General features: G+C 39.7%; 5 protein-coding genes across 5 annotated transcripts; 3 read left to right on the top strand and 2 right to left on the bottom strand.

The window, feature by feature from the left end:
• The first annotated feature begins 766 nt into the window (after window positions 1–766).
• LOC104803906 lies at window positions 767–2,831 on the top strand. Its single transcript, XM_010527998.1, has 3 exons — window positions 767–1,285; window positions 1,492–2,554; window positions 2,640–2,831. The coding sequence occupies exons 1-3, from the start codon at window positions 1,044–1,046 to the stop codon at window positions 2,661–2,663; spliced, it is 1,329 nt and encodes a 442-aa protein (XP_010526300.1). The 5' UTR covers window positions 767–1,043; the 3' UTR covers window positions 2,664–2,831.
• A 217-nt stretch (window positions 2,832–3,048) lies between these two features.
• Window positions 3,049–8,816, top strand: LOC104803907 (DNA-directed RNA polymerase 3, chloroplastic). The gene is made up of 19 exons (XM_010527999.2): window positions 3,049–4,031; window positions 4,166–4,357; window positions 4,465–4,598; window positions 4,838–4,907; window positions 4,996–5,054; window positions 5,207–5,324; window positions 5,397–5,510; window positions 5,635–5,766; window positions 5,856–6,272; window positions 6,476–6,526; window positions 6,632–6,702; window positions 6,828–6,912; window positions 6,998–7,150; window positions 7,241–7,315; window positions 7,432–7,521; window positions 7,629–7,676; window positions 7,786–7,900; window positions 7,974–8,077; window positions 8,306–8,816. Exons 1-19 carry the CDS (start codon window positions 3,159–3,161, stop codon window positions 8,414–8,416), a joined length of 3,012 nt encoding a protein of 1,003 aa, XP_010526301.1. The 5' UTR covers window positions 3,049–3,158; the 3' UTR covers window positions 8,417–8,816.
• A 1,101-nt stretch (window positions 8,817–9,917) lies between these two features.
• LOC104803908 (serine carboxypeptidase-like 29) lies at window positions 9,918–13,139 on the bottom strand. The gene is made up of 10 exons (XM_010528000.2): window positions 12,720–13,139; window positions 12,075–12,182; window positions 11,860–11,955; window positions 11,675–11,767; window positions 11,499–11,584; window positions 11,145–11,408; window positions 10,911–11,044; window positions 10,677–10,772; window positions 10,447–10,552; window positions 9,918–10,326 (listed from the first exon to the last, which is right to left on the bottom strand). The coding sequence occupies exons 1-10, from the start codon at window positions 12,997–12,999 to the stop codon at window positions 10,120–10,122; spliced, it is 1,470 nt and encodes a 489-aa protein (XP_010526302.1). The 5' UTR covers window positions 13,000–13,139; the 3' UTR covers window positions 9,918–10,119.
• A 1,763-nt stretch (window positions 13,140–14,902) lies between these two features.
• On the top strand, window positions 14,903–20,298 carry LOC104803909 (autophagy-related protein 11-like). Its single transcript, XM_010528001.2, has 5 exons — window positions 14,903–16,668; window positions 17,020–18,652; window positions 18,932–19,152; window positions 19,256–19,472; window positions 19,649–20,298. Exons 1-5 carry the CDS (start codon window positions 15,728–15,730, stop codon window positions 20,096–20,098), a joined length of 3,462 nt encoding a protein of 1,153 aa, XP_010526303.1. The 5' UTR covers window positions 14,903–15,727; the 3' UTR covers window positions 20,099–20,298.
• A 113-nt stretch (window positions 20,299–20,411) lies between these two features.
• Window positions 20,412–23,229, bottom strand: LOC104803910. The gene is made up of 6 exons (XM_010528003.1): window positions 22,819–23,229; window positions 22,231–22,521; window positions 21,969–22,142; window positions 21,760–21,866; window positions 21,355–21,650; window positions 20,412–21,198 (listed from the first exon to the last, which is right to left on the bottom strand). The coding sequence occupies exons 1-6, from the start codon at window positions 22,981–22,983 to the stop codon at window positions 20,615–20,617; spliced, it is 1,617 nt and encodes a 538-aa protein (XP_010526305.1). The 5' UTR covers window positions 22,984–23,229; the 3' UTR covers window positions 20,412–20,614.
• Window positions 23,230–23,707: the final 478 nt, after the last annotated feature.

Consider the following 23,707-nt stretch of genomic DNA (forward strand, 5'->3'; position numbering starts at 1 on the left):
ACAAAAAAATATATCTGTATCTACCATAAAATTCAGACCCATAATTTCGTAGGCCCACATTTTAAAAAAAATAATATTGAGTTATAATTATATATATTAAATTAATATTTAATAACTAATTAAAATTATATTTTACGTACAATTTTATAATTATTATCATTAAGAATTACAATTTTTTAGTTATTTTTTACATTTATAATATTAAATTTATAAATTAATACAATTAATAATTATTTTTTTTAAAAAATCTAAAACAAATCTACATAACATAATCTTATATTCATCTTTCAATTTTTAATCCCAAATTTATTATACAAAATCATTTTTATATCTTACCATTTATTTACACTTTTTATTTTACACATATAACAAAGCTTAAATTTTACACTATTAAATATTTCACACATATAATTTATAATAAAATTATATTTAAATATTTTAAAATTTTTTGAATTAATATTGTATATAAAATCCATATATAAATGAGAGAATCGTTGAACTATATTATGTGCCTACTAATTATTTACATTGCTCGGACCTGAATCCAACTTTCGGTATTTCAAACTTGAATACCCCGGTCATGTCTGGATTCCTAATCCGTTAACCGGTTCGGTTATCCAAAATCCGAGTTTTTTCTACCTACTGGCAGGAGCTAAGATCAAAAGAAAGTTTTCAGAATAGAGTTTACGGGAAGAAATCCGCGTCGCGTGTCCCACGCTCAATCACATTTTAATCATTCAAAATTCTCCAGGCCCAAAATTTACCACCTTTCCTCTGCGACAAATGGCTTTTGCCTGCGAGGACAAAGGGTTGATTTTGATGAATACCCTTTTGATTTTTCTTACAGTTGAATCATAAAAACTCTTGCTTTGGAGTTGTGAATGTACAGATTCGTATCGGCGTGGTCTTGAGTGTCTCTGAGTAAACCCGTTTGTTTGTATTTTCAGAGAGAGAGAGAGAGGGAGAAATTTCGAGGAACCTGCGTTGTTTATGATCCTCGAATGTTTTGGGATTTTTTTTTTGTCAGGACGCGTCTTGTGTGAATGAAAGAGGATTTTTTTCCATTTCAGGTCTCTCTGTCATTTACCATTTTTGTTTCAAATATTTCCAATCAAATTCTCTTTCTCATTTTACCCACCAAAAAAAAAAAAAATCTCCTTCTCGACCTGAAAAATATACTCTGTTCATGGAAGCCATCAATTGATCCTTCTCAGCTTTCGTTTCTTCGAGGCGGGGACTCTCTATCTAGCCAGCCAAAAAAACCCTTCTTCTGCATCTTTACGAGGTAACTAAAGATTCCATCTTTCGCGAGTTTGGAGAGATTTTCTCTCAGTATCTTTTGTTGAAAACGATGGCAGTGATTGTGTTTGCGTTAATTCTGGCTTATGGTTATACATAAACTGCATTTTTTGTGAACTTTGTGGAGAGAAAAACGTAGAATTCAGTTTTTGTTTTGTTTCTTTCTGATCGTGGGAGAGAGAGTTTATGCAGAGACATGGTTGAACGAAGTTACAGCTTGAACATGTCCAGAACAAGAATGACGGATCTAAGGATAGCCCTTTACGAACAGACGGAAATCATACATCAACTTCAGGAGGAGTTGGAAGCGGAGAGGGAAGCGTCAGCTTCATCAGCAAGCGAAGCTTTAGCCATGATACTCCGGCTGCAGATAGAGAAGGAAAAGCTCGCAATGGAAGCCAACCACGCCGAAATCTCTCTGGATTTCCTGAAGGGCTTGATTCACCAGAAAGAACTCGAAATCACCGCTCTTGAATACCAAGTCCAAGCTTACAGGTTCAAGCTTTTGAGCTCGGGATGGGGAGATTTTCCCGGGCACGATGATCTTAGGTTGAAGGTGAATAACTTGTCATTGTATGCACATACAGGTGATTCTGGTAGAAGAGTAAGTGATACGAGATGTGATATGTCTCGGATACCGGTTCCCGAGCCAGTTTTAGATCTCTCAGATCCCGTGGAGAAGGGTGTTATCGAGCAGAGCGTGGACTCGGGAAAATATTCGGATAAATTTCTTTCCGGTTCTCCTCGTGGGGATTTGGATCCATACTGGGAGCATATAAAGAAGCTGGATGAAAGGGTTGAAGAGATTACAGGCTTTCGAGATTCTTTGATAGAGAAATACAAGAAGCTGAAGCAAGATTCTGTAACGGTGTCTGAGAAAGGGGAAAAGGGTGAAGATTTTGAAAGCTGGTCGAACGATCAAGACATATTTGAGGAGAAAGCTAAGGTGCCAGTGAAGATGGTGTCAAAGCAGAAAAGGCTGGAAAAGAAACCATCAAAACAGATAAGAGACCGGGTACGTGTAAGTTGTTCTGTGAATGGAGCAGAGTATCGAGCCGAGTTGCAGAGGTTGAGAGAGAGAATAGAGCGGCTCGAGGCGGAGAGAACAAGTGAAGTCACTGAAACCAGTGGAGAGAAGAGTTTATGGAAGCAAATAAAGGAAGAGTTCATCTCGGTGATATCTGAAATCAAGATTTCGATAACAAACAACAAGTTACGTCCCGGGGAAAACCCGTCTCCCCGTACCCTTCAAGAGGTATTTCGTTTTTAACTGTGATATCGGTTTCCACTCATAGAATTCATACAGTACTAACAAATCTAGACATGTCTTTTTTGGACAGGCAATGCTTCACTTCTGGTTCTGAAACTCTTTAACTCATATTTCTGCAAACAGAGAGGGTGAGATTCAACGAGTCTGAAGAATGTGATTGATATTGTTATTTTGTTTTTTCTTTCATCTGTGTTGTTTTCTATAAAGGAATATCCATATATGATGTATATAACGTATATGTATCGACATGATTCTGAGTTTTTTGAGTGTTGGCTCTTATCGCAATCATAAAGCAGTTAACTAAAGGGGTCACTATTCTGGTTTCATGGTTCTTTAATTTTCCGGAGGCCCATGTTTCAGCCCATTTCATTGTATTTTCTGATTTTCCAATTTCCTGTATTACTTTTTTTTTCTTGGCCTGTTTTTCCCTTGCAAAGAAAAAAAAAATATCTTTTGGAAAAAACCAAAGTGGAGAGGTTTTAGAGAGGTTTGTTGGATTGTTGTCACGAATCTTTCCTCCTGTCTCTCCCCTTCTCCATATGTGTGATAACACTGACACCTTATCTTCTACTAGCCCAAGCTCTCTTCAATGGCTTCCTCTGCGGCGGCTTCTCCGTCTTTCTCCTTAAACCAACGAACCCAGTTTCAGCACCAGAACGCCATAGGCGCTTGGCTTAAACCTCCTGGCTCCGCCGTTTTCCCCCGCAAAGCTCTTCACTTCTCCGACCATTCGCCGGACAAACGACCTTTCCTGCCGATTTCGGCTTCATCTTCGTCTTCCTCGTCTTCCTCTGTGTCCGTTAGCGAGAAACCTCCTGCGAATTCGCTTAATTTCCACGATAATGTCATCGAGAGTTTGGAGAAGCAGGACACCTATGCTGGACCCATCAACGGGGCTGGCTTAATTGAGGGGGGTTTCATCGAAAACCTCGGAAAACAGTCGAATTCGATCGAAAGCAGCGGAATTTCGGTCAGGGGGAGGCTGTTTATGCAAGACCCTCCGTGGATTTCCGCGTTGTTTATGAAGGGTCTGAACAAAATGGTTGATCAGACGGTGAAAATCGAGCGCAAGGAGATCGACAAGAGGAAGTTCGACGCGTTGAGGAGACGACAGGTGAAGGAAGAGACTGAGGCGTGGGAGAAAATGGTCACTGAGTACAGAGATTTGGAGAGGGAAATGTGCGAGAAGAAGTTGGCACCGAATCTGCCGTACGTGAAACAGTTGTTCTTGGGGTGGTTTCAGCCGTTGAAGGATGCGATAGAGAGAGAGCAGAAGTTGCAGAAGAACAAAAGCAAGAAGATTAGAGCAGCTTATGCGCCTCACATTGAACTTTTGCCTGCTGATAAAATGGCGGTCATTACAATGCACAAGATGATGGGTTTGGTTATGTCGGGACATGAAGATGGGTGTATCCAGGTTGTCCAAGCTGCTGTCAGTATTGGTGTGGCTATTGAGCAGGAAGTATGCTAAAAAACAACTTTTATCCTTTGTTTCTTTACTTCAGTTGTAGCCTCAGTCAGTTGAATCAGTATGTTGTTTAGTTCAATCAAGTATGTTGAACATGAGACAAAAAAATTGATTTTGCTTGATCTCAGCTGAGGATTCATAGCTTCTTGGAGAAAACTAGGAAGAACAATGCTGGGGAGACACAAGATGGATTGAGCAAGGAGAAGGTATTGCTTAGGAAACGTGTTAATACTTTGATCAAAAGGAAAAGGCTTATCGATGCACTAAAGGTGGTGAAAAGTGAAGATATCAAACCTTGGGGACGAGACACACAAGCTAAGGTTTATGGCTTCTTCAGTCCTTTGAGTTGAATTGATAATTCGTATCATGTTGCTTTCCATGATGTATAAAATTTTGTCTTCGGTGTTGGACTCGGCCACTTTTTCAGCTTGGAAGCCGTCTGCTAGAACTACTTATGGAAACAGCTTATGTACAGCCTCCCCTTACTCAGGCAGCGGACTGTCCACCGGATGTTAGACCGGCGTTTAGACACAAGTTTAAAACTGTGACAAAGAATCCAGGGTGAGAAACAAAATCCACCGAAAGCACATTCAGTTTCATATTCATTCCATTAACCATTTCGATCGGCTGCTCAGATACATTATTTTCACCTTGTTCTGCTTCTTTTTTGTCCTTCTCCAAAGTTTGTGGTTGTAAAATCAGCAAATTCATGAAGGTTACTCGTTTTTCTTTATTTAGATGAATGCTCTATTCTGGACCACCAAAGTTTAATTTGACTCTGGAAATATTGTATCTTGTAGGGTAAAGCTGGTTAGAAGGTATGGAGTAATTGAATGTGATCCCCTCCTCCTTGCTGGACTTGATAGATCTGTGAGTTATGATGTCTCTTTTCCCAATTTAAAAGATCTTCCTCACATGATTCTTTTTGGTAACCTTTCATTGTCATTACTTCATGCAGGCTAAGCATATGCTGATTCCTTATGTTCCGATGTTGGTACCTCCAAGGAAATGGAAAGGGTACATACACTTCACTGAACTTGTGCTTATTTGGTTATAGATTTTCTGCCTTATATAATGAGTCATGTTGTATGTTTGAAAACCATGCATCTATGCATTTTATTTATGTCAAGGACCAGTTGTGTTTATTAACTTCATTATATTTTCCTCAGCTATGACAAGGGTGGTTACTTGTTTTTGCCTTCCTATATCATGCGTACTCATGGATCCAAAAAACAGCAAGATGCACTTAGAAATATTAGTACCAAGACTTCTCGTAGGGTATTCGAGGTACGTTTGTAATGAGTTTCTTCGGTGGTGTCTGGTAATATCTGCATTATATCTGACGTGGAATTTGAACAGGCATTGGATACACTTGGCAACACCAAGTGGAGGGTGAACAGAAAAATACTTGATGTAGTGGAAAGGCTTTGGGCTGATGGTGGCAACATTGCAGGCTTGGTTAATCGTGAAGATGTGAGTATCTCGGAATGTTTAGGACTACATGAAGGAGATATGAACTCTTTCTTCATATTTGTACCTTTTGAGGACATCCCTATGGGACAAGTGGTTTAATGATTGTTCCCTTTTTTTTAACTAGGTTCCCATACCAGAGAAACCATCCTCAGAGGATCCGAAAGAAATTCAAGACTGGAAATGGAGTGTAAGAAAGGCCAACAAGATCAACAGAGAGAGGCACTCACTAAGATGTGATGTTGAGCTCAAACTTTCTGTAAGAAACCCATCCTGATTTGGCTCTAGATTATATGAGTTTGTTTTCTCTCAGCAAGCACAAGATACGACCAGAAGTTACATGTGCAGGTGGCTAGAAAGATGAAAGATGAGGAGGGATTTTTCTACCCTCACAATCTTGACTTTAGAGGACGTGCATACCCAATGCATCCTCATCTCAATCATCTGAGTTCTGATCTTTGCCGAGGAATCCTGGAGTTTGCTGAAGCGCGACCACTAGGGAAATCAGGGTTGCGTTGGCTGAAGATACATTTAGCAAACCTCTATGCAGGTGGTGTTGAAAAGCTTTCACATGATGGACGCCTAGCTTTTGTGGAAAATCATTTGGATGATATATTTAGTTCAGCTGAAAATCCTATTCATGGAAATCGATGGTGGTTAAATGCCGAAGATCCTTTTCAATTTTTAGCCGCTTGTGTTAATCTGACAGAAGCCTTGAAAAGTCCATCACCACATACTGTAATCTCCCACTTGCCTATTCATCAAGTAAGCACAATAAACTAGTCCCCGGAGTAAATGCTGTTTTTTGGTCTGATTACCCATCATTCCTCTTATCCCCATTTATGTTCCAAAACCTATTTTACTATATACCATTTTGTCATTAGGAGTGAAACAGTTCCAGTGCACCCTTTTCTCATCATTCTTTAGATCTTCATCAGTCTTTTTCCTTTCTTCTTTCGTATGTGCAGGATGGGTCTTGCAATGGCCTACAGCACTATGCAGCTTTAGGAAGAGATAGTGTAGGTTCTCGAGTGAACTGTTTTGCATCTGTGCTGTCTTTCTCTTCTTTGAAGGCATATATATTCATGCTCATGGTTATCTTCTTGTGAATGTGGTTCTCTCAGTTTGAAGCTGCCGCAGTCAATCTAGTTGCTGGAGAGAAACCAGCTGATGTTTACTCTGAAATTTCTCTTAGGTATAGCAAATTTTCTCTTGGATTAAAAGTAAAGTCGATGAATTTCTCTGAGCTAGCATCATGGCTGACACATATTTTGTAACGGTTCTTTCTCTCTGCTTCTGCTTGTGCTTGTGATGGGACAGAGTTCATGATATAATGATGAAAGACAGCAGTAAGGACCCAGAGACAAACCCAACTGCTGCATTGGCAAAGATCCTCATCAATCAAGTGAGTCTCATGTATTTTTGATAATTAACATTCATGCAGAAAAATTCTTTCTGTTGATGCTGGATTCTTCTTTGGGTTTCTTCAGGTAGATCGGAAGTTGGTGAAACAGACAGTAATGACATCAGTGTATGGTGTTACTTATGTTGGGGCACGTGAACAAATAAAAAGAAGATTAGAAGAGAAAGGCGTTATAACTGATGAAAGATTGTTATTTGCTGCTGCTTGCTATTCTGCAAAAGTAACAAGAGTTACAACACTGATGTGGATCTTCTCGTCTCTTCTTGGGCATCTACCAATTATGTTAATCGTTTTATCTACTTGACATTAGGTGACACTGGCTGCTCTTGGGGAGATATTTGAAGCCGCACGTGCCATTATGAGTTGGCTCGGTGATTGTGCAAAGGTTTGTTCCTACCTCTTATGTCTTATCTTCAACCTCTCCCATTATACATATGGATGGTGATACACATAGATGATGATACGCGTAAAAGTTCTCATCTTTTTGTTCGGGTTTCACAGATCATTGCTTCCAGTAACCGACCAGTGCGATGGACCACTCCTCTTGGACTCCCTGTTGTGCAACCCTACTGCAGAAGTGAAAGGCATCTTGTATGTGCTTATGCATTCATATTTCATAGCCCTTTGTGTGAACTAATATGCTAATACCCGTTCGACTGAGTAATTTGATCATTGTTGTATATGTTCTGTGGATGCAGATAAGAACATCACTTCAGGTTTTGGCTCTGCAGCGAGAGGGTAACTCGGTAAGCTTTTCCTTTTGTGCTGTTTCATTTCTTGTATTTTCTGTTCATGTTTCTATGAGCAGGATCCTGCTCTTGTGATCTCGGTAAGCCCTAAAGATTTAAGTTTCAGGTGGATGTAAGGAAGCAAAGAACTGCATTTCCTCCCAACTTTGTGCACTCGTTGGATGGCACTCACATGATGATGACGGCTGTTGCATGCCGAGATGCTGGCCTAAACTTCGCGGGTTAGTCTTCTTTTATCAAACCGATGACTGAAAAAAAAAATATGGAATACCGTGTAAATAATCGTCTTTGCAGGTGTGCATGATTCCTATTGGACACATGCGTGTGATGTTGATGCAATGAACAGAATACTTAGAGAGAAATTTGTTGAGCTTTACAACACACCGGTACTTGAAGATGTAAGTTCTCCAGTAACTCCTCTCTGATAAGAAGCTTACGATGCAGATAAAACATAAGATGATCTTTCATAAACATTATGGACAATGAAATGCATCCTAAATTGTCGACTGAATAATTGCCTCTTACTTTTGTATGTGGGATTGAAGGTATTGGATCTTACATATGAATAACTGTTCCCTCTTGGTTTTTATTGACATAATAATTGTCTTCTATTTTTCTCAATGCAGCTATTACAGAGTTTCCAGGCATCTTACCCGAACCTTGTCTTTCCTCCAGTACCAAAGAGAGGGAACTTTGATTTGAAGGAAGTTCTTGAATCATCATACTTCTTCAACTGATCCTGGCTCGTAAGCATCGATGTGTACCGTGTGTGGGATGCAATTTTGACTCAGTTTTTTCTTGGTGGCCTGTAAATAAAGTAGACCAGTAGAACCGTGAAAGAGCCAAGATGAATACCAAAGGCTGCAAACGCAGAAGAGATTCAGCTCAGTCATGAACGTGGCTTGCAGGAAATTGGAACATCATCGAACTTCTCTCTGGCTCTACACACAGATCAGCAAGCCTGTCCATAACATCAAATGCAGAGGTTCAGAATCATAGAGCAAGTTTTATTCATGCTGTTTGAAGGAAATCCAGTAAGTTTCTGTTTTGCTGATGTACAAAGAACACATTGTAGAAGGAACTCATCATTCCTGCACAAATCTTCTTCAATCAAATTGGTATTATGTTACTTTATAAGGTACTATCCCCTTTTTTCCTGCATCTCCTTCACCAAGCCAACAGCTTCTTCAGCCATTCCCTCAAATCCCGTATGCCATTATCAGTGTGTTATATAGCTGTGCTAGTTTCTTTCATTCTCTTCAAAGACACTCCCTGAAGTTACTCCATCTGATGATCCATCCCATATGCATCTAACATAGAGAGTTATAGACACTGAAAAGCCATCAAATTTGCATGTTCCTAACTGCTGATTACATGTTTTGTGAAGTCCATGTTCTGTCCATATGCGACCACAATGGTGTTATATCAGATGACAGAAAATACCTTTGGCATTTTCCATATGCATCTGATCACTTATCTATCTTCTTCAGTTGTCCTAATAGCACCCTTTTTGTCTCCACCTTTGGCTAGCAGTCTGATCAAATGTATATAAAGGTTGAAAGAACTGACTTTATATCCAACCACTTCCACTTGGCTATCAATCAAACATGATCCCTAAATAAACTGTGTCATCAACTTTTCGCATAAAAGAGCCATGATCGTACCGATTTCAGCCACATTTTGGCTTTAACCCCAAGCTCCAACATGACCCTTTTTCTGAACATGAATATATAAATGTGCTGAAAACTTGAAAATTCTGCTCATAGCCAATGCAGTTCCTTAATCAACGTCTCGGCTTTACACCATTCTTCTCTTCCACCCAGCATTACTCGTTATCAATAAGAGCATGAATAATCCTATTATCCCACCTTTCCTCACCGTACATTATGGTGTTGGAGAGACACAAATCCAGATACAACACTGAAATTCCAATCACTGATTCAGATTTCGAGCGAAAACTGGTTTCTCAAATCCAACCAGAACATCGATAAACCTAACCTCGCCTTAGAAATGAAAGTTTGAAACAAAACATCAATAACAGTTTTTGGCATAATGTGGTGAAAGCTTTGTTACCTCACAGCTGAGCCAGCCTTCTGACCAATTCAGATCATGTGCACCAAAACTAATAGAACGTGTAATCAGAAGTTATCAATGAAACTGGCATAAGACAAGAACTTTCAAGGGGGAAGAAGAACAAGAACCGACAGTTTTATCTAATTGCAGTTATACACTATTACAGTTCAGAATTATGTTTTCTTCCCTTTATTTTTTTCTTATCAAATCCATTACTCACACATCACATTTTGTCATAGTTATATGGGAGAGATTACCAATGGGTTGACGTGAAAATATGGAGTGCAGGAAATACATGCAAAGCAAAGTGTTCTACGCAGCTCAAACACAAACTATCCCAAACATAAATGGTGACGTCAAACAGAACTCATTCGTCACTGACGAGTTCAGATATGACACTGGCTTGTTCAGACATGCCGCCATTGTTGATCTCAGTTATTGGAAGTGAATTTCCAGACACGAAGGCCTTGAAGAGGGCAAGAGCCTGCTTCGGTCTGTGCAGAGGAACTTCATGGCCTGCACCTCTCACTGTAACGAAGTTCAATCCGACATACTGCTGGGTCCAGCCTCCGACCTGTTCGTTTAAAAAGTTTACATTTCGTGCATCAATGACTTCCGAGCTCGAGTTGAGAAATCAAGATTCTTTGTCATTTTACATTTGCAAAAACTGGATTTGTGAGCATATGTAGATTACCTGGCCATCGATGTACCACGGACGCCATGGATTCAGAGGACGAAGATTGAGAGCATCTATGCTGTAGCGAGTTGATGTGACCGGTACAACAGCATCAGCATCTCCGCTGTTACAAATAACAGTTTTTTTAGCATCACCATCTAGAATGGGAAAGAATAAAAAGACTGGAAGAACATGGAAAAAATATTCTTTTTCGTTCGTCTTCCATTGAAGCAGAGATAGAGAGAAACCTGAAAACCCAGATATGAAGTCCAGCAGCTATAAGCTCATGGTAAATGTTCAGAACCGAGCGTGGGGAGTCCTTCCAGTGGTTACCCACGGTATCACTGCAAAAGCAGTAAAATCTTGGTCAGAATCTCATAAAGAGAACAAATTTTGGTATTGGGTATTGCTGAATTGACCCCTCCACTGATTTCAGGTCAAATTCTACAAACCGACTTCTAAGCCACTGAAGATGGGTGTACCTGCAAGTCTCCCATTTGGATGGTGCAAGTTCTGGTGGAACATGGAGGGCCGTTTGAACCTCTGGAAGGTTGAAATACATTATAGAGTGCTTCTCTGTGCAAGGATCATAATTTTCGCTGACACGGCCGAGAATCTAAGCAACACAAATGGTAAATCACACTGTACCAACCATAATCTCAGGGTAAATACCAAGATTGAAGCTTGGAGAATGCAGAGAATCAAATGATACTCACAGGTCTCTTCTTTAACAAAAACTTTGTCTGGGTGACGTTCCCAGGACATGTTGGGGTGAAGACACTGTATTGGTCAATGTTCCCAATTTCTTTGTCCGCTGTGTCCAGAACCTCAATGCAGGCCTTGGAGGGGTGAGTAAATGACTCAAAACCACATCTAAGGTTCAGTAAGTTGTATGTCTGGTCAGAGATAAAACCCAGTGACCAAATATATTGGAAGAGACCTCGTTGGTCATGGAAGTCATCCATCAGGCCATTTCCCACCTGGAATGGAGTGCAGATTGATTGAGATCCTTGAGTTAACTCGCCACTAAATAACATATGCCACAGGAATTGATAAGAGCATGTTCTCACCATGTAACCCTTTATATTAATAGTTTTTTCCTGGGAAGCTTGGTTGTGTCTTACAATGGCTTGACTTAGCTGAGGAACATAATGCCCTGGTACAAGAGCACAGAAAGCAGCAACAAGAATTTATAAAAAAGAATCGTTAAAGAAGAAAAGATATGTCACTGAGGCAAAAGTTCTACCTCCATAGCTCTCCCCAGCTATATAAAACTCTCTCCCTTTGTACTTGGGAAAACGCTCTAACCACTTCAGCAGAAACTTCAGAGAATCTTGGGCTGCAAATTGCAGTGTCACAACTAACTCATCGAAACACGAAATGGGAAACATTTTAAAGCAATTTGATACAGGAAAGAAGATGAAACATTACCAGTCCTCTTATCACCATTGGTGAGCAAATCAGAGGAAGTGTTTGAGTACGAATACCCAACCCCAACAGGTGCATCGAGGAACAGGACATTGGCAACTGCAAAAGGACAACAAGAAAGCTCTAAGATTTCGAAAGACAAGCACCACATCATCAATAATACCTGAAACATGGTCTTTGGGGTTTTGACCAGAAGACTCATACAGCTTGCTTCTTACCTTGATTCCAAGAATACGGGTTAAGGTAAAGGGTCTTCCCATCTGGCTTAATGTGAAATGGTCCTATCTCTTCTGCTAGACCAAACGCAATGGATGAACATCCCGGTCCTAAAGAGGCGAAATCATATGTGTTAGCTCGGGATCAATTGCTGTCAGATTCTAGGAATATTCATTTCTTTCTGAGGTCTCTCCAAGGAATAAGAACACAAAAAGGCAAGGGAATAAAAAGAATTCAGAGCCCAACTACATGTTCAAACTTCAAATTATTCCCTCGAACGAGTCAAAGAACACATTTATTTATCCATAGCTATAGTGAACATGAGCGCATAAAGGAGTAAAGACGTAAGCATATCACTAAATCAACAAGATACAGGAATCAGGCAAATACATAAGGATCCATTGTATTGTAACAAAAAGCAGTCATTTAAAGATCACTGCTTTTTTCACATGGAGAATCATGGAGAAAACCCAAAAATTGCTTAAGCCCCTAATCATCATGAAGATATGTATCCCTAAAAGCCGGAGCTCTGACTTCCTACAAGCAATGGCCATGAAAAAAATATGCCAGATTCATCGATGCACAGGCGAAAAAAAAGGAGAGAAACACGAAATGTGATTAAAAATTAGGGTTTTTTCTCTGCAAACCTCCGTTGAGCCAGAGAACAAGAGGCTTAGAATCAGGATCCTCAACGGCTTCAAAGAACCAGTAGAATAGAGCTCTTCCCAATTTCTCATTGACAGTGACAAACCCAGAATAGTGTTCGAAGTTAACATTGAAATCCTGTCCAGGCAATTTAGAGACCTTGTCTTGTTGTTGTCGGGACAAGACACAGATGCCCAGATGGGCATTCGCCAAGAGGGTGAGAAAGATCAGGGCGGGAAGGAAAGGGGTCGCTCTGGTTTTCGCCATGGTTGAACCACTCATCCAACAACGAAGATCATTTAGCAAATATAAAGGAGGAGGTCAATACAAAACGTGGATGTGACGTCAGAAACTGACATACCCGGTCACGCATCTCGAGAAGGAAAGATCGATATTTTTTGTTAGCGGCTGTTCTCTCGTCATCCTCTTTGGGTGATTGGCCTAGTTTCAGGGGTTGTCGTTTTGAGTTTAAGATTCGGTATTCGTCCAATTCGGTTTGGAAACCTTTTTTTTTTCGGTTTTACAATAATTGTACCAAATTAAAAATCAAATGTTAATCGGTTTAATTTTGGTATCGGTTCAATTCGATTCGATTTGTTTTGGTTATACGAGTACACATAAGAACCAAACTTGATATTACACATAAATCCATACATAATAGAATAATTCGAATTTTTGTTTTATCAGATAAAATTATATTATGTATTTATCGGTTTGGTATTTACTAGAAATAGTAAATTCGGTTCTAAAAATATACTAAATTAATAACGAATGTTATTTGGTTCAAGTCGAATCAAAACTAAATTTTTTAACCGAATTGCTCACGTGGTATATCTCAAACACGGTTTTAGGATATCTATAAAAAAAACAAAAATATTTGTAAATATCCATTCGACTAAAAATATGAAAAATAATAAATACAATTATAAAACAACAAATAAATTGTATAATCAATCAAATACAAACGATACTCAAAGTTCTATATTCATAATATAAATAACTTAAATCAATTCAAATACAAATATAAACATAATCTATCACATACAAATATATTCAAATTTTAAAAGATTAAATTATAAACCTCCAAATTCAAAAAACTAAGTATTGAAAGCATCCATATATAGAAAATATATCTTTAACATCCAAACATTAAGCATTCTAAACATTTATATCAGATTATTTCTATATTTAATGATATTACTAAAAAATATGAAGCGGATCCGATATGTCGAATAATTCGATTTTAATGTCTATATCCGAAAAATATTATGAATCTAATATTCGTATCCCCTCCGTGAATTGTAGATATCCGAATTTTTTATTTAGATACGAATCGAATTATGGATTGATTCAGTTTTTTACAAGTTGCAGAACGTATTGACGGAAAAGAAATTGCAAATGTTGAATTAAAGAAATATATCTTGTGACTAGGGTTATCAAATAAGTTTAGTTAACGAGTTGACTCGTTATCGATTCGTGATAAGACATGTTAAGCTAGTATTTTAAAACTTGTTTGCAACGGAACCTAATAAACCATCTCGCCACATACTCGTAATTCGTCAAATTAGTTCGTTAGACTCGTGAGTTGAGGTATTTTAAAATATATATTTTTTCTATTTTTATTTGTATTTTATATCTTTTATAGAAATTAATTTTTTTATTGATTATATATATAATTTTTTTATACATATAAGTTTAATATTTTAATATTTAAATTTTATATTAAAATATCATTTTATTTGATATTTGTATAATATAAATAAAAATATTATATTTATTTTTTATTTATAAAAGATCTTGTTTAGTTTATAAACTCGACGAATTTAGTTAAATCGAGCTTTTTTATTTATTTAAAAAACAATCATGGTAAGCTGAATCTAGAACGAACCGGTTCGTGGTGAACGAACCCAAAACGACTCGGTTCGTTTGACACGCGTACTTATGTCATCGGATCAAATGAAAATTTCATTGACGGCACATTTCGGTTTCTCGTATAAGCACTGACTTGACTCTTCTTCAACGTGGCAGAATCAAGATAGAACAGAAAGGGAGATTTTTGTGAGATTCAAAATATATGGGGCTCAATTGTAACCATTTGTGGATCTAAAAAAGAAAATACAGGGGCCATTATGTAAACATAATAAAGATTAGCAGCCCACAAAAGTAGATTTGGCCTTATCTTCCGTTTTCTGTTCATCAGAGGGGACAGAGGTTTCTTCTTCTTCGGCTGCGTTGCGGTGGTTACTTACAGCTGAAGCTTCTGTGTAAATTTCCATTAATAAAAAAATAAGGTAAATTTATTGAGGAAGCGAAGAGGAAGAAGACGTAGCAGATTCGGGTTGCGAAGAAGATGAGAATATTTTATTTTTTAAGAAAATAATTTAGTGGTGAAAAGGATTACGTGAAGAGAACTTGCCCCCCCTTTTGGTTGTTTCTCTATGGGAAAATTCCCAAGTTTGACACTCGTCTCTTCACGCAATCGCTTTCGCTTGTCGTCTCATGTCTGTTTTTCCGTCTTCTAGGGTTGGATTCTTTTTTATTATTATTATCGAAAATAACTCTTGGGTCGGAAGGTTGCAGAAGAGGCGGAGATTGAAGGATATCGATTAGGTCATATAATTTTTTTTTTCCGGGGAAATCGGTGCTCGATTCGCCGAAATTTTGGAGCTTTGGGGATAATCCTTGGTGGGTTTTGGGGAAATTTATCGATTTACTGTCCACGGAGTCTGGATTCGTGGGTCTCCTGGTCAGGTCCTGATGCTGGGTCTGTCGGCCTAAATCCTTTTCCAAAATCAATCAGGATTGGGAAATTCGCTAGGGTTCCGGTTATTCTGATATATTAGTTTAGGTTTGGAGATTAAAAAAGCTCCTCTCCTCTACAGATTAGTCGGCGAATTTCCAGGTGAAGATCTTTGATCTGGCTGTTCTCTTGATTAGATTCAGGTGCCTTTCTTGATTTGACTTGGTTAGGGATTCTGTGGTGGAGAATTCTGGGTTTTCGGTGGCTAAGATGAGTTCAAGCTTGACTGAGAGCTTCGCTAATGATGGGAAGCTTCTTCTCTGTGTGGCCGAGAATGGCCGTTCTTTTGAACTTGAATGCAGCGAGACTACTCCTGTTGAAGCTGTGATGCGTTTTGTCGAGTCTGTTTCTGGTATTAGCTGTCACGATCAGCTTCTTCTGTCGTTGGATATGAAACTCGAGCCACAAAAGCTGCTTTCTGCTTATAGACTCCCTTCAAGCCATCGGGAAGTGTTTGTTTTTAACAAGGCTAGGCTACAGAGCAACTCTCCACCACCCCCGGAAGAAGTTGATATTCCGGAAGTTGCAGACCCTTTAGCACCGGCCTCATTACACGATCGTCACCCTTTGGACGATGCATCGGATCCAGCGCTAAAGGCTTTACCTTCGTACGAAAGGCTATTTTGGTCTCATTTCCTCAAAGGCCGTGCCATTTTCAGTTGTGCTTCTGTGAAGTATGAGACTTGTGAGAGGTTAATCGGGGAGCAGAAGGTGCAAGAGCGAGCTGTGGAAGTTGCTACACGAAATCTGGACCAGTATTACCGGATTATCTATCAGAACTTTCTTGAATTTATGAAGCGATATAAGCATCAACAACGTCTCCATTCCGATTTACTGATGAATTTTGGAAGGGATGTCGAGAAATTGAGGTCAGCTAAGCTTCATCCAGCTTTGCAGACTGATTCCAGGAAGTGTTTATTGGACTTTGTTAAGGAAGATAGTCTCAAGAAGGCTGCAGAGAATTGTGCTACCTCACATCGGCAATTTGAGAATAAGATTGCACAGTTCCAGCAGATGTTTGTTGAGGTCAAGCGCAAGGTAGAAGAGTTGTTTGCTTGCAGGGCATCCTTCTCTACTAAGAACTTAGAATTGGCATTTAAGGATCATGAAAGGTTCATTAATGAGCAAAAGAGCATAATGCAGTCCCTTAGGTATGTTCGTATCTTGGAATGCTTTTTATGTTTCGAACATTCTACCTCTGTCTATTACTAGATTCTGGCTTCTATGGGAAAGAGATTGCAGAATTATGTAGTTTGAGATCAGTGCCTAATCATGCAAATCAGTATACTTAGTTGCATTTGGTGGGAGATTCCCGCTGAATTGCTTAAACGAATACTTTCTAGTATCTCATTGAAGTAATCTTTTGCTGAAATTCCTGTTGAAACTTCTGTTTGTCAAGTTCTATACTTGTTTGGTGATGGTTTTATCCAGATGAAACCCTTTACTTTATGAAATCATTGCAAATTCTGTTAACTGATAATTGTTTATGAATCTCGTCACAGCAAAGATGTCAATACAGTGACGAAACTTGTGAATGATTGTCTGTCTTGCCCGATGTCCTCGTCCATCCGTCCCCATGATGTCGTTTCAGCTCTGGGCCCTATGTACGAAGTCCATGACAAGAATCATCTTCCCAAAATGCAGGCTTGTCATAACTCCATTTCGGAATTGCTAGATTTCTGCAAGGACAAGAAGGATGAGATGAACAACTTTCTTCACAGCTATATGCAAAAAATAACATATGTCACATACATCATCAAAGATGCTAAGTTACAGTTTCCTGTCTTTAGAGAGGCAATGGTGAGACAAGACGACCTGTTTGCGGATTTGAAGTTAGTTCGTGGAATTGGCCCTGCTTATAGGGCTTGCCTTGCAGAAGTGGTGAGAAGAAAAGCATCTATGAAACTGTACATGGGCATGGCAGGACAGCTGGCTGAGCGGCTCGCAACGAAAAGAGAGACAGAGGTCAGGAGAAGGGAAGAGTTTCTTAAATCCCACGGTCCATATGTACCCCGTGATGTGCTGGCATCAATGGGGTTATATGATACTCCTACACAATGTGATGTCAATATTGCTCCTTATGATACCAGTTTGCTCAACATTGACATCACAGATATTGATCGGTATGCTCCTGAGTGTCTAGCTGGTTTACACTCGAAGCATTCATCTTTAAGGAGTTCAGTGGCCATGTCCAGTGAGAGCTCGCATTCTGGTGGGCCTGAGGAGATAGCTAATGACGTGTTGGACAAAGACAATTATGATGAAATCTTAGAGGGCTGCGAATTAGTAGACATAGCTGGAACCAGCAAGATGGAGGTTGAGAATGCGAAACTGAAAGCCGACCTTGCTTCTGCTATAGCCCGCATTTGTTCACTATGCCCGGAAGTGGAATATGAGGAGCTTGATGACAGTAAACTAGAAAGTTTATTGAAGAGAGCTGCTGAGAAGACTGCAGAAGCATTGAAGGCCAAAGACGAGTATGAAAAACATCTCCTATCTATGCTCAAGGAAAAGGAAATGAATTGTGCTTCGTATGAGAAGCGTATCCGTGAACTGGAAGAACGTCTTTCAGAGGAATTTTTCCAGGGGCAGAGACATATTAACAGTAAGGATGTGTCTGGTCCAGATGTTATGCATGCACTAGCTAATGAATATAAAGCAGAAACCTCGGTTGATGCAGAAGCCAACTTAATTCAAGTATCTGCCACAGAACCCATGGATGAGGTCTCATGTGTTTCAAATCTTTCCAACAGACAACCTTGTAAAGCTCGAGAGGGTATGGATGAGAATATGCTGGATTCGTCTTCAATGCTTAATCATCAGCTCGACTCATCAATGCTGGAGCCTCAGCAAATCAATGAGAAAGGTGGAAAGGATAATGTGAGTGTGTTCCTAGGTAGCAGCTCCACTGCTGAGAGCTTACCGAGTGGAAAGGATAATGTGGGTATTGTGGCAACCGAGCCAGGTTTGCATCCCAAATTTAGCGGTGATAATCTGTTAGAACTTAGAAATGAGATGATAGACATGTCGGAAAAGCTGCGTGAAACGGAATCCAAGCTTAATGATGCTATGGAAGAGGTTGCCAGACTAAGCAGAGAGTTGGAAATGAGTCAGAAGCTTCTCGATGAATCCCAGGTCTGGACTTTTTTTTTTATTTTTTTTTCTCCATCTCCAAAGCTCTCTGGTTTGCAAGCTAGTCCGCAATTTTACGTGTTCTCTTTTCACCATTTTCTACGCCGTCATTCCCTGGTGCTGGTGTTACTGCTCGATCAATCATCTGGACAAGGAATATGCAATATGGTTTCACCTTGCACATAATTGAAGTTCTTTCTCCTGTTTTATGTTTTCCTTCCTCTCATATTCCTAGTTAAATCTATTGGTTAGTTCGATAAAATGTTTCTCTCTTTGGTGTAGATGAATTGTGCCCACTTGGAGAATTGCTTACACGAAGCAAGAGAAGAAGCTCAGACCCATCTTTCTGCTGCGGACCAGAGAGCTTCAGAGTATAGTTCCCTCCACACATCAGCTGTGAAGATGCATGGCCTCTTTGAAAGATTCCGGAACACAGTCTGTGTCGCTGGTGGAGTTGCTGGTTTTGCTGACCCCCTCCGTTCTTTAGCTCAATCTTTGGCCAAGTAAGTTCCTCGGCTCATGGCCAAGAAGAATTTTCTCTGTTAAGCTAACAAGGAACCGAGTTGTTTATGGTTTCTCTCTCTTTGCATTTGGAAATTTTTACAGTTCCATAGACGAAAACGAAGATGATGACGGTACTGCTGAGTTCAGAAAGTGCATCCGGGTTCTTGCAGACAAGGTTAGTTTCCTCTCCAGACACCGTGAAGAATTACTTGAGAAGGGCAGAAAGCTTGAAGCTGCAAATGAACAGCTCAGAAAGGACTTGGAAGAAAAGAAAGAGCTGGTAAAGACATTGTATACTAAACATCAATTTGGGAAGCAGGTAACTTTGTTCTGAACCATCTGACCGGCTTTTCGTCATTGGCAATCTCCTTATTTCCGATATAATGGCAGTTATAAAGTCCTACATATCACAATGGTTATTCTGTGCTTGATTCACTTTAAAGTTGAGTATTTTTAGTTCTTGAAATAGAGATTTGATGAAAAAATGTGTTGCAGGCAAACAAGGAAAAGATATCCTTTGGTCGTCTTGAAGTTCATGAGATTGCAGCATTTGTACAAAACCTTACAACAGGACATTATGAAGCCATCACCAGGAACTGCTCAAACTACTTCTTGTCTTCTGAATCAGTGGCATTGTTCACAGATCATCTCCCGACCCGACCTGTATATATAGTTGGACAGATTGTACATATCGAGTGCCAAACCGTGAAGATCCAGCCATCTTCAGCGGCTGCTTCAACCAATCCCGGAGTGGATACGACCGATCAGACTGACCGGCTCTTATCTGACAAGGGCTCTGGTAACATGACATCAAGCTCTTCAACATTGGCATTGTCTTCATCATCAACAACCTTAAATCCTTATGGTCTCTCTCCAGGATGTGAATACTTCATTGTGACCATAGCTATGCTTCCTGACACTGCTATTCATCAACAAGCTTCCTGATCCGTTGCTTTTTCTAGGCACTGATAGAAATGATGGAAGAAACCAAAAAAGAAAACTGTAAATACTTTAATTCCAAAAAAAAAAAAGATTCGTGGGTGTGTCGGGTTTCACTGTCTTTCCTCTTTATGTTCTTGTACAGCTGATCACTCTGATGTACTTTAATTTTTATCCTTGTGCATAGTAAGTTACTGGCTGTCCCCTTTTCTGCTGTAAAAAAGAAAAGAACAAGGAAAACACAGTACGTCTCTTGGGCTGATAGTGATAAATGTGAAACTTGTTGTTGTTTGACGGGGAAAAAAAAAGAAAAGAAATAGAAACAAACATTTCCATGCATCTTTTCTTCTAAGGGTGACGTACAAGGATTCATCTTTGGGTTTTAAAACGTGTACAGCATAAGCACCATGTACTTAACCTAGCAATTACAAGAACATAATGATTTACATGAGCACAGGCTACCATTTCAGATCCTAGACTTGCCATAACTGAGAACAAATTTATCAACGGTGTGAGATTTCACTATCTATTATGTGCATCACCATCTTCTCCAGTGATGAACGGCAAGAACTGTGGAAGGGATGCAATCCGAGGAAGCTGTAACAGAATCTCATTGTAAGAATCTATCCTTGGAATGCCCGGCGGTTTGCTGCTGGAAGCACCCGTTGCCTCGGGATCAGAAACTTTATGTTCATCTCGGTTTTCGTTATCACGTAGACCCTTTCTCAGATCATTTGGTTGGGAAAATTTCCCGGTATCAGGACAGCCCACGGAACTTTCCTCGTTGAGCTGTGAGTTTCCGGCTGCAGTGCCATCCTTCTGAAGGAGGCAGCAAAGAGAATTCACCCTTGTCATGAGGGATTTCTCGTCTGATAATGTGGTGAATTGGGTCTCGCTGAACAAGAGCTGAGCAATGTCCAGTATCTCTTTGCGTTCTGATTCGTTCCCACGAGCAGGATCCGAGAGACATTGCTCAAGATGATTCATGAAATTGCTCACTGATATAGATTGTCTCAGCCCGGGTACTTTTATCTGGTCCCAATCCCTTGTGTTCCTCGAATCAACTGCTTCTGCAGCTCCGCTTTCATTTGCCCGAGCATCTATGACTAATAAAAGAGAAACAGAGCACCATATACTTAATTTGATCGTATAAACCACACTTAAAGAAGTAGAAGAAAAATACTTCCAACAAGGTACCTCAAGAATGAATGTTAAAGCTAATAAACGTGCAAGGGTAATGGAATGCCAACCATTGCAAATACCTGAGCTAGGAGATGGTGCGTCTTGAGACACATGCTCGGATGATGACTGAGCTGCAACTGGAGATGCTAAACTCTGAGAACCAGAGATCGAAGGTCCCTTGCCGAGTTCTAATTGCCCAAAAATATGACCTTTTGTTTCAGCTGGATCCTCAAAAATAGATTGGCGTGCCTCAAAGTAGGGGGAATCCACAATTATCTCCGGTTGTCGGCTAAGATGGAACAGCCGATGATCGCATTGAATAAGCTTCTCGAAATGTTTGTTCAGCAACCCTTGGGGACATTGCAGAAAATGTTGTCTACATGATCACAAAAGAGAATATTATCAAATTGGGCTACAAACAAATTCTTCATAACATTTTGTGAAGGTCTTTCTTACATAAATCGACAAAGCAAGAAAAATGTTACCTATGAGTGCTGGCTTGGCCATCAGTAAAATCTGAGGTTGCCTGCCACAAAGTATGCTTTCTAGGCTGCGGGTTCGTTTCCCTGAAAAAGAGGGGCTGCCTTGCCAGCTTGGAACAGACAAGAAAACGATAAATTTAAACCCTTCTACATTGTGCTTCAAAGAGGAACACACGATAAGCAAACAAGAAGAACTAGAGAAGGAATTCTACCACAAGAGTCAGTGTTCCGGGTTCATCATCCGGGCAGTTCGCCTTCAAAGCCATAATATCCGACCACTGGATTTCGATTTTGCTCTTAAGACCATGTTCTAACACTTCCCAAACGAGTTTGTGTTTCGCAAAGTAACACTTCGCCACCAAATCACCTTCATATCGAGATTTATACTAAAGCAAACAGAACAAGTCAACATCAGGTTCTCAATGCGAAACAAAACATAAAACATAAAAGAAACAAAAGTTTTTCAGGAATCACCTCCCACTGCCCAATCCTTAAAAGTGAAGCCGGAAAGTTGGAAGCTTTTAGCTTTTCTGCAGCTCCTGGTGAAGGACCCGTCCCAGGAGCAGCAGCAAGTTTACTGTCTTTCTTAGAGTCGATAGGTACAGAATTTGGGCCACTACCTTGAGCTAGCCTCATTTGAATCAAATCCGCGAGAGATGGACTCTTTCTCAAGCTCAGTCCCAGGGGACTTGGCTCATCCAGCGGATTATATTGTGCCGGTTGCACAGGAAACGCGCTTGTGCCAATGCTTTTGCTACATGACTCCTTCATTGCAAAACAAAACAGATAAAAAGAAGCAAAAACCATTTCCAACAAACGGATTGAAGAGAAACGAAAACAGACAAGAATCACATGGCAATCATCAAAAAAAGGGGAACGGAAAACATCTCCAATCGGCAGATATCCACAATCTCATGACACAACCTAAACCCGTTTGCAGGGATAAGCTAACGAGCCATTTGATCACCAAAATGTATCTAGCCGTTGAGAGACAAATCAGTCAAACATTGGGTAAGGGATTTGCTATCAGATTTTCTAGGCAACCAAACAGATCAGATGTACCTGATGAAGAGAAGGAGAAACCTTGGGACGCTTGTTGGGGACACCGTGTTCTTCTTCCAGAAAATCCTCGGCGATCTCCAGCTTCACCGGAAACTCGTTCCGGCACTTGGACACCGTTTCAGGCTCTGGTCTCAGATTCCCCGCCGATTTCATCAACTCCACCATCCAATAAAGACCCTGTCGAAATTATCCCGAGGAAATCCAGAAAACGAAAATCTCGAATCCGAAAATTCCCAGAGAAGCTGTTGATACGGAAATATCTACGGGAATCAAGGAAAACCCTAGGATCAGCCTAACAATCGATAGGGGGATCTACCGATTTGTGAAAGATTTAAACGCGAAGGGGAAAATGAAGATTCTCTTAGGCGGCTGAGCGACGCGAGGAACCCGCGATTGACTCCACGCGCGGGTCGTCCTTTGACCGGTAACAAAGTTAAAACGCGAGAAACTTCTCAAATTAGCCAATACGTTTTGGCTACCAAGCAGGGCTATTTTCGTCATTTAGCATTTCCTTTTTGTATTCAGGTAATAAGCCGGTTTGACACGTAGGAAGGAGTTTTGAATCTCTCTCTGTTTGGAGGATTTGCTTCTAAAACGTGTTTAGTCCCTTCCATAATATAAATATTTTATTTTTTAATTGTTAATTTCTATTTTCTAATATTAACATAAATACTACTATGATGTTATACAATTTTATATATTTTATAAAACTTTTTTAATAATTATCTATATTTAAGAAATAATAATAAATAACATACTAAATAGATATCATTCTTTATAAAAAAAATATAGCTTAGAAAAAGCGAAATTCATAAATTTAAGGGTATCTATCAAATATAAATAATTTAGTCATTTTATACTCCGATTTGTTTAAAAAAAAGGTCATATA

Source organism: Tarenaya hassleriana, unplaced genomic scaffold (assembly GCF_000463585.1).
Source record: "Tarenaya hassleriana unplaced genomic scaffold, ASM46358v1 Cleome9, whole genome shotgun sequence".
Lineage (NCBI taxonomy): Eukaryota > Viridiplantae > Streptophyta > Magnoliopsida > Brassicales > Cleomaceae > Tarenaya > Tarenaya hassleriana.